The sequence below is a fragment of the Dipteris shenzhenensis genome, chromosome 7, assembly GCF_047967505.1.
Source record: "Dipteris shenzhenensis isolate YYH24624 ecotype China chromosome 7, Dip_SZ_1.0, whole genome shotgun sequence".
Lineage (NCBI taxonomy): Eukaryota > Viridiplantae > Streptophyta > Polypodiopsida > Gleicheniales > Dipteridaceae > Dipteris > Dipteris shenzhenensis.
The window spans coordinates 23003212-23013683 of NC_141602.1; the positions used below are offsets into that span (position 1 = coordinate 23003212).

The 10472-nt window shown below is 44.2% G+C and overlaps 1 protein-coding gene across 1 annotated transcript; it reads right to left on the reverse strand.

Annotated features, from left to right (window-relative positions):
• Positions 1–5882: 5882 nt before the first annotated feature.
• Positions 5883–7987, reverse strand: LOC147900117 (protein DETOXIFICATION 49-like). The gene is made up of 2 exons (XM_087377130.1): positions 7774–7987; positions 5883–7575 (listed from the first exon to the last, which is right to left on the reverse strand). The coding sequence occupies exons 1-2, from the start codon at positions 7951–7953 to the stop codon at positions 6025–6027; spliced, it is 1731 nt and encodes a 576-aa protein (XP_087233256.1). The 5' UTR covers positions 7954–7987; the 3' UTR covers positions 5883–6024.
• Positions 7988–10472: the final 2485 nt, after the last annotated feature.

A 10472-nucleotide genomic window follows, 5' to 3' on the forward strand; every position in this document is an offset into this window, starting at 1 on the left:
GGAGGACTCAAGGTAGTGGCAGAGTCAGAGTGAGTGGTGTTTGTGCGAGCGCTTCTAGAGCGAGGAGTAGCAGTGGGAGTAGGAGAGGGCAAGAGACCTGACTGGTACTGGGTCTTGGGACCAGGTAGAGACCTGTAGGGACAACATCTTGTCTAGATCTCCCGAGTCAGCACAACATAAGCAACCCCTCCTACTCTTTCTTCCCTTACGATGGGCACGCCCAGTGATGACCCCTCAGTCAAAGGGGCTAGAGGGGACGGCTGGGTATTAGGTCCATCCGTTGGTGTAGGCGAGGGAATTGCAGAGATCCTTTGGGATAACAGAGAGAAGAATATTGCTGGCTCCTCATCGGTCATCTGTGCCACAAACTCATCAGAACTCCCGACAAAGCCATGGGTTGCTAGCAAAGGAGTTCCCCGAGGGGTAGTCACAGTGCTACGTCCGAGAGGAGTCAGGCCAGGGGTATGCCCCTGAGGTGTCACCTAAGGGGAATCAAAGTCCTCTGTACAATAGAGATCATGATGTCTCCTCCTACGAGGGTTTCCGTACTCATCGGACGTGCGACGTGATCCCACATCTAACATAGACACAAACACGAAAATAAAAAACAAAAAACAAGAGCGGGTAGAAGCGGAAAGCATATGAGGGAAAGCAAACAGAAGCAAAAGAGAAGGAGAAGCATAAGAGAAGGAGAGGGGAAAAGAAGAGAAATAAAAGGGAAAAAGAGATTGAAAGAGGGGAAAATAACCAAGTATGCATAAGAGAAAAAAGAGAATAAAAATGCATAAGAGAATATATTGAGAAAGCATATGTTTATGCTTATGCCTAAGCATATGAGCATAGGCATAGGCATATGAAAAGACATAGGCATAGGCATATGAGCATAGGCTTATGAAAAGAAGAGAAAAAGAGAATGAAAAAGAAGAGAATGAAAGGAGAAGGTGAAGGAGACATATGCTCATGCATAAGCATAAGCATAAGAGAGGAAAGAGGGAAAAAGAGCATAAGCATAAGAAAAAGCCGAAAGATCCCAAGAAGAGTCATGCCTCTCATAAAAGACCTGAGGCCTCAAAAGAGAAAGCGAAGCCACCAAAGAAAACATATGCTTATGCTTATGCATGAGCATATGAGCATAAAAGAAATAGAGAGAAAGCTTAAGCATAGGCAAATACATATGCTAATGAAGAGAGATTGAAAGAGGGAAAAGAGGGGGGGATGGAGAGAGGAAAAGAGGAAAAGAGGAGAAGGAGAAGGAGAAGGAACATATGGTCATGCATAAGCATAAGCATAAGAGAAGGAAGAGGGAAAAAGAGCATAAGCATAAGAGAAAAGGAAAGAAAGCATATGCTTATGCTTATGCATGAGCATATGAGCATAAAAGAAAAAGAGAGAAAGCATAAGCTTGTGCTTATGCATGAGCATATGAGCATATGCTCATGCATAAGCATAAGCATAGGCAAATACATATGCTTATGAAAAGAGATTGAAAGAGGGGAAAGAGGCAAGGAAAGAGAGAGGAAAAGAGAAAAAGAGATTGAAAGAGCATAAACATAAGAGAACGAAGAGGGGAAAAATAAGAGAAGGAAAGGACGGCAAAAGAGATTGAAAGAAAAAGAAGAGAAGGAAGAGGGGAAAAGAGGGAAAGAAGAGGGAATAAGGGAGGATAGGAGAAGAGAGGGTTCCTACGCCCGTCATTGCACTGCAGGCCAATGCAAATGACAAAAATAACAAAAGCAAAAAAGAGGAAGCACTTTCTTACTTGGAATAGTCCCGTTCGATGTTTCGTGGACTGGCCCTACAAAAGAGAGGAAACATACCATTTTTTAAATAACTAGTTAGAGGAAGGAGGAGTTTAGAGAAGCAACTTCTCAAAGGGATTGGATTAAGGAGACAAGCATAAGCCTACAAACAAGGAGAAAGAGGAGGAAGAGAAATACCAAAAAGAGAAGAGGTGAGTCTTCTTTCTTTCACCAAATCTCGTTTATTGTCCTTAACCTTTGAAAGTCAACCATGAAAACTAGCACATAGCCTTAGCAATACAAGGAGAAACATGCTTTAACACTCACAAAACGAAATCTCACAAAAAATGAACCTACATTGCTTAAAGAGACTCACCTTCTTGAAAAACTTCTTTTCACACAAGCAGAGAAGGAGAAGGGTGGAGAGGGAGCACAAGTGTTAGGAGAGGGGCTGGGTAGAGGTGAGGAGTGGAGAATAGAGAGGAGGAAAGCGAGGTTGTTAAATATAAGGTGGGAGGAGAGATTTTTGCTTTTCCCGCGCTAGAGATGTCAAAGATAGCGTCGTGCGGGGTTTTGGGTTTAAGCCCTTATCGCTATATAGCAATGCTAGTCAGTTGCTATATAGCGACGTTTATATGCAAAAAGTGTCGCTATATAGCGATGGAACAGGGCAAAGCGTTGCTATATAGCGACGATTCAAGGAACTTATTGTTAAAAGAGAGAAAAGAAGCTATGGCTGGCTAGTTTTTGGATCTTAATAGATTTCCTTACAGCTCATGTTGTGATTTTGGAAGTGTGCAGATGGAAGGGACAAGTGGAAGCTCGTCAGATGATGCGCGAACGCCCATGAGCACAAAGTGGCTTACAGAGAGGTTGTATTGTCATTGCACTCATTGCAAGTGAGAAGTATGACATCAACATCATACTATCATGCGCCACTTGTGGAGGTATGGGGAGGAGCCTGAACCAGTACCCACCGTTGGTGTTGCACGTGGTGATGGATCATTGGTAAGTCAATGCTATTTGAGTGGACGATTAATATTGGATACCATTATGACACGAAACCTTGAGACGATCTTATATTTACGGAGTATTTACACGAAAACTTGAAATAGGATGAGGAGGGTGGCGAGGGTACGCATATACCTTCACACTTTGAGTAAGACTATAGTCTCCCAGATGATGACGAGGGTAGGGTGGATGTGATATATTCTTAGTTGCATGTTTTACAAATGCCTTTTTGCAAATTCTTTCTTATTTGGAGATACTTAGGTATCACTGGATCAAAAGCAAGCAATAAGCTAGTCCTTGAACCCTTCTATGATGGGGCTTTTGCATGCTTGTCTGTGGCATGTGGATAGGGCCAATACCCTTTATCCTCAATCCCAAGGTGAGACTTTATTGAGTACAAATTTCATTGTCTCTTTCACATCATGGGATTCAAGGCCATATGAATTTAGTAAAATCATGAAGACTGATCCCTTCAAGAAGAGAACGTTTGTAAAATTTGGCATCTTTACTTGTGTTAAAGTATTGTAGATGTTGGACATCATTGCTACCTTGACTTCTTATGCAACTACACAAGTTTAAGAACTCCCTATATATGCACAAACACATAAATGTAATGAAAATATATATATACTTTTTGAGAATTGATGTTCAATCATTTTCTTTGAAGAGGTTTGACATCAGGACACACAACTCTCTCTCTCTCTCTCTCTTTCTTCTAGCTAGAACTGGAAGCTAGTTTCACTAGTCGATCTTCCTTAACATATCTTAAACGTGTGTGCTAGTGTTGTATGCTTAGACAAGCTTTGATGTATACAATTTCATTAACCAAATCGAAACCTTTTTTCATGCAAGCTGTGTTTCGTCTTGAGGTTTTACGTGTACCAAACCTTGTTTTCGGCATCTAAACATTGAGTTATGTTTTGTTGAAGTTTAAAGAGTATCACTTTGGATTCACATAGGTAAGGGTCCTCTTTAGTAGATAGCCAACTAATCTCAAACCCCTCCACATTACTGCATCGTCGCTATATAGTGTGATAGGTGCAAAAACTGAGAAACCCTTCATCTATCTCCATTCAAACTGATGAGACATGGAGGATCTTGACAACCTATTAAGAGGACACCGGCACATTTCCCTACACATGTGGGACAATCTTAAGCACATTATCACGATGGTACCTACAATAAAGAGGACCAATGTAATATTATATACAGATGTTTGTTGTTATGATATTAACTTACATCTCTATGTTCTATAAATGGGTCGATTTCTTTCCATTTCAATAAAGAACATAAGTGTGATTCTTGATTTAAAGAGCTCATGTGATGCGTCATAGTGACATAAAAATGAGTTAAGGCTAGTGTGGTTGTATTTATGGTATAAATTGAAAGCAAGCAACATTTTCTCTATAAAAAACTAGATTGTTTATATATATATATTGTGTTATATTTAAAGCAATGCTAATGTTGTTCAATTGCTTGAACTAATAACAAGTTACATGACCATTGGAAAGACTACCAATTTGGACATATTTGTAAGCCTTAAACAATCAAACTAGTTGACATGAGGAATTATGTTAGTTAAGGAGGTGGGAAAATGGAAGTTATGACATGGAAGAGTGAGACAAAGGGAAGGTAAGTGCCCATGTGGGGAGGAATAGAAGATTGATGAGAAGGGGGTCCATTGAGAATCTCAACAAAAGGCTAGCAAGAGGATGAGTGATTTAAGGATAGAGAACAATTCTTTACACTTTTCTAGAACATTGTGGACGCACGTGGACTCGCGTGAGTTGTGATTCACGTTATAATATTTATAAGCTTCGAAGTGTGCAAGGCACTGGAAAGGAGTGGCAGGGCTTTGGAACATGCAGCTCAAGATGAAAACTGCGTCGTTGGGGTCTCTGTCTATACGAACCTCCGAACCCCAAATCACATCATCATTATTCTGTTCACGTCCATCTATTGAATGGTTTAGTTTATCCCTCCAAGGAAATCAAATTTGTGTGCCATTTTGTTTATAAGAATTGTAGTTGATCTGCAGTTGGGACAGTTATGTTTTATAACAGCAACTCAAAAATTTTAAAGCTCCCATCCATAGTTTAATCCGTTTGACGAATGGTGCGCCGGCAACTCATGCGTAGTACTGGAGCACAGCTTGCATGAATATTATCTCATGATGATACTGTGGAACAGATCTTCAACGTTGTCGTTTCAGAACAGGGTCGTCGCAGTTCTTAATTCTGGGTGGGTTGCATTCTGGCGAAGAAGTCAGAACAGAAGAGGAAAATGTATAAGAATATCGCCCTCGCAAAAAATCGTCCGAGTCGTGCTCTATTTCGGGAATTGATTCGTTCGTTGGAATCTGTTCAACTCCTGGGCTCAATTTCTATTTTATCGGCTTACAGCACTTGGACGTGTTCGTGATGCAAAGCGATAGGTAAGAAAATAATGCATTTTGTCTTAGCCAACAGGCAGTAGTATCCCCGTTCAGAGAGCAGATCTAGCGCTGTACCAGTTGTTGCATTGTGCTTGCTTGGATGACAACGTGATCCAGCCAAATCTCACGAGCTTACAGTTGGAAACACAACGTTGAATTAAATCGACATATAGATTAACATATTTGAATAAACATTAGCCCACTGTGTCTAACGTGCACTTGCGTTGGGGGACTGACCACCCAGTTCTGCATTGGGGGACTTGCCACCGAGTTCTGCTTAGCACATGCTGTTTGGAAGTTGGAACTTGATTCTTCAGCACAGACAGATGGTTGCATCACGTCCGAAAAATCCTAATTTAACAGGCGGATGTTCCGTTTTCTATCCAAACTAATTGGATACAAGCCGCCCCAACAACAATATATATTGCTACGTTTTCTTGCACATATCCCTTGTTCTTCACTTTTTGTGCGACGCGGCTGCGGCGATCGTTCCAAAGAAGATTGGCGATATAGTAAAAAAACGCGGTATCCTTTCAACAATTCATTTTCTTCTTGATAATGCCAACAAAACAATCTCCGAAACAGAAACACCCCCTTTTGTTTTGTTTTAAAGAAACAGATGAGGAAGGGATGTGGATATAGGAGACGTCGTTGTTACAGCACAGTTTCCCTGTGAGAGATTGGACAGGGGACCGTCTTGGGTTTGGAATCGATGAAACAGTGTACTGAAGATGACAAGGAAGAGACGCTAGGGCATTTGATATGCTGTGTATCTCTAAAAGGAAATGTTACGGGTGCTGTTGCTGAACAAAATTCGATCATGCGCATATCACTGGAAACCTAACCTACAATCCTGGATTCTTCGTATGTTTGTCTGTTTTCTGGAGAAATGGGGGATTCGGCTTCGTCCATAGCACAGTTCCTTTGAAGCTCCGATTGCCTTGGTCTTGCCTCCCGATCATTGTCCATCACAAGAAGCTCTGGGTCCTCATCTTCCGCGTCTTTTGCAAGAGGACGTGCCTCCTCTTGCTCGCCCCCTCTCAGACCAGCATAAGCTCCTGTCAATCCTTTTGATCGTTCAGCTTCCAGCAACCAGTTTGTTCGCATCATCACCAGCAGCATGGAAATCGCGCACGTCGCTTGAGCTGCCAGTAGGCCTAGCCATAGCCCCAAGAATCCCACCCTCACCCAGAACACGAGAATAATGGATACCGGCATCCCTATGATGTAAAAGGATGCCAGATTGATCTTCACCCCCACCGATGGCCGAGCGCTCCCCCTCAGCACTCCACAGCCCGTCGTTTGCGGGCTATTTCCCAGCTCACACAGACCCACAATTGGCAGTGCCACGGCTGTGAGGTGCAGAATCGTCTTATCATTAGTGAACATCCGGCCCCAAGCGTGGCGAATGGTGGTTGTGAAGGCCATGGATAACACCCCCAGTACCACTGCACAGCAGGAAGCCACCATTACAGCCAGGCGCGCCTTCGCAGGCCTGTTGGCGCCCAGCTCGTTGCTCACTCTTGTAGACACTGCTAGGCTCAATGAAGATGGGAATATGTAGACCAGAGCGGTGATTTGAATGAGAATTCCCATCGTTGCCACCGTTGCCTTTGCCTCCACTAGAAGCCCAGACAGCATAATCATGAACTCATACCACCACCATTCCAAGCAAACCGATACGCAGCTGGGAATAGCAAGCTTGGCCAATGGAGCCCAATCCTTCAGGCATTTACAAGACCATCCTTCCCAACGAGAATAGGTTTCTGAGTACCTGACGTAGACTACCAAGAAAAATAGCGTATTAACGTTGGTCCAGACGGCTGCAAGGGCAACTCCCCGGATACCCATACGCCAAACATTGACGAGGAGTATGTTGGCCAGTACGTGAAGGGGTAGGGCAAGAGCAGCGCAGCAAGATAACGGAATTGTGATGTTCTGAGTTCTGAGAAATATACGTAAGGGATGGAGGACGCACTGGATGGCAAGATCGGGAACGCAGTACAGAATGTAGACACTGGCCACTGCTGTAACACTCTCATCTTGCCCGCAGGCCAACAGAATTCGCTGCATGTTGAACCACAGAATTCCTATCGGTACCGATGCACACATCAGACCGATGATAGCTCTCTGGGTGGTAAGAGCCATCAGGCTCCACTGTCTTGCTCCGTATGCTTGGCCGCAAATGGGTTCCATTCCTAAAGCAAGCCCGTAGAGGACAGAGTATCCGGTGATGTTTGCGAAAGCAATGGATAATGCCCCACCTGCGAGTTCTAGCTCACCTAGACGGCCCAGGAAATACATTGAGATCATGCCCCTCGGATACAGGAGCAGACCTGCCAATATCAAGGGCACTGCATTTCCGAGGAGCTGCCTCAATTCGTCCACAACCTTAACATCGATCACAACAGTAAAGTCTGTTAGACATGGCCTGATCGTCCATATTCACTACAATGTCAGCAGGAAAGGGAATTTTCGAGTTTCTGATCATCGGGTCGACGTATTTCTACGAATCACTCGACAACGAGAACCTAATAACGTACAGTAGGTGCAACAGAAGAACTAATCGTCACGTGAAGCGAAGCATACCTCGGATAGGCTTGGCGCCCGTATGGATTCATAGCTATTTCTTTCGATTCCTGCCTCCACATCCTTGCCGTTTGTCAACATGATGGAGTTGCACCACCAACAAGGTCGTTTGGCAAGGCAATCGTGTGCTGCTTCCAAGCTGTGGTCACCTGTACATAGGGACGAGGTTGTCCTGCACATGATGGCCAGAGTACATATAAAACAGCAGCAAGGGGCCGATCAGGGCGAGAAGATGCTTGACTATTTTCTATGAAGCTTCAGGACGAAGCCTTGCAGCTGGATACGCCTTTTTCTCCACACAACAAATTGTGTTCTGGGCTTTTTAGAAGAATGTTTCAAGCTGGAGGAGTTTCGAATTAAGCGGCTGCCCGCCGTGACTCGCAGAGATTGAAGTTGCCTATGCCTAGCTCTCACTCACCTTGGCAAGTTCACTCCCACCAAGTCTGACTTGTGCAAGAAAGACGATCCACATTTATAACCGGCTCACCCGTGCATCGAGGCCAGTGTTCAGACCTTTTTAAAATATTGCCTCTGCAACAGCTGCTGAGTAGTGCTATGGTGAGATCATCATCTCGAAAATTGCGGCACGCAAGGAGGAGGTCTGGACTCTGATTCGAGGATGTGGAAGGACAAAGTACGAAGCTAAAGACGTGTTAACATCTGATAGCCGGTAGAGAGGGGGAGACTCTGGGGAGCTCTCGTGCGCTTAATTAGGCAGGGTCGGAGGCGATCAGCGAAGATTGTGCTGATTTGGGAGGCAAGGAGGAGAAGAAGGAAGCAGCGTTTGCTTTTCGGTTAGTAAGGTTGGCCAACCCAACAAGAGCAGCTCCTCCAAGCAACTACTACTGTCTGGCTCAAAGCAAACTAAATCAATCTCTGAAGCAAAACCCCGTCACACAGCGGACTTCCTCAGAGGACATGGTTGGAGCAGCCCCAACCTGCTTTTATCTTCTTGTGGGCGAAGCAGCCATCATGGTAGCTGGAAAAGGAGATAAATGGGGGGGCAAAGATGGGCAGGTTCCAAGGAAGAAAACTCAGAAGGGAAAACAATTGAGATTCAAGATTTTCCGAGGAAGAGGGGGGGACAAGCTAGATTTGGTCTGATATCCCAGAGAAAAGCTTGGCTGGATGGATATCTAAACCCCTTAAATCTATTGGAGTGGCATTAAAAACCCAGGTACACACACATGGCAAAGTACGCGGGCCAAAGGTCTGCCGCCAGACTTAGCCAAAATTTTGGAGCACAACCTGCACTTGGCTAATGTGTGATTGCCATTTGGCTTACCTGCATGGTTCAGCGTCCCGTATTACGCCTTTATCAACCGACAAACCTTTACTCAATGCAGTTAATTGTTACCCAACCCACCCACCCACGAGTTCCATTAGTTTTATTTGAATAATTTCTTACCAAAGCTCGAGTCAAATATACATTCTCATACACCATCAAGCAACGATGTGGGGACGATGTGAGGCCTGCTTATTGGTGGGCACCTCCAAAATGTGACGCCATCCCTGTAAGCTACTTGCATACCGGTTTAATCGGATGGCTACAACCTAAATTTTTCCTCTGCGTGACGAATGAGACTTATGGTCTAGATGATTTGCAATGGCGGCGAACTAGCAAGTCATCGCCTTGAAAGTTTGGATGGTTTAGGGGATAACCCAAGAACTCCCTATACAAGCGTCGGAAGATGGTCCCCGCTCCTTTTGTACCCATTGTTGAAGTGCTTGAAAATGAGCGTTCTCCACCTCTGCATTTGGGTATCAGGTGCCTATGGAGACATTGCATCCTTATTGAGGATGTCCTGCGAAGCCTGTCTAGTGGGTGTACGGGAGGTCTGGTAGGCTAGCCATTAAGAGGGTCCTGTATAAGGTCACACCTTCGCTCTAGTAGGATCACCTCTAACAATGATGGTGTGGGTGGTACCCCAAGGTACTCCTACATTTGTTAGTTAGTGATGTGTTAATTCTACCATCGACATCATCGATGCATAGACCCTCCACCACAATAAGAGGCTGGGCTTCTTGGAGTGAGAAGGAAGCAACAATGTGCATTTCATAGCTTGGAAAGGCACATGAATTGCGGGCTAGCTCAGCTATGAGCCAATTTTGGGAGGAGGGGTATGAGGATGGCATGCATCACCTAGACCAGGTTGCATGTTGTCCTCAGTGTTGCTCGCCATTGTCCCATCCTTCTTCTTAAAGAAAAAGAATTTCCTCATCTTAAGTCATTATATTATTACTCTAATTCTATGTTAGTTTTTTGTAAATCGATGAACTCTTAACTAGCAATTATGCACACAATTCCAAGGCCAACACCACCAAAAGCAAGGCCTCCCATTGCCATGGCATTTGAGTGCATTCCCGTGTCTCATTGATTATGTCGGAGGCCCCATTTCTTTGCCAAAGAGGGAACAGCCATACAAGACAACCCTACAAGAAAAAGTGTGAATGGTTGGACTACTTTGAAAACATGGGAGACGTCGATTAATATGTTTAACATCGATTTTAGTGGAAGCCCTTGAGGAGGGCGAACTTCTTGGGAGGAGCCTTTTCATGACTTTCCTCAAATTTTGATTGTAGATATTTTATTTGTGTGGGTATGCACTCTAAGAAGTCTAAATACATGCTAGTAAAGGAGGACTATTTAAGAAGTGTTCATTCCAAACACGTCTAGCTAATTTAAATCTCTTGGCTAT

What these genes read in the sequence shown, in the direction of transcription:
- LOC147900117 (XM_087377130.1), bottom strand. Translation starts at nt 7,953, where the DNA reads ATGTGCAGGACAACCTCGTCCCTATGTACAGGTGACCACAGCTTGGAA. An exon ending in GGGCGCCAAGCCTATCCGAG is followed by an intron (nt 7,576 to 7,773) that starts GTATGCTTCGCT and finishes ATCGATGTTAAG; the next exon opens with GTTGTGGACGAATTGAGGCA.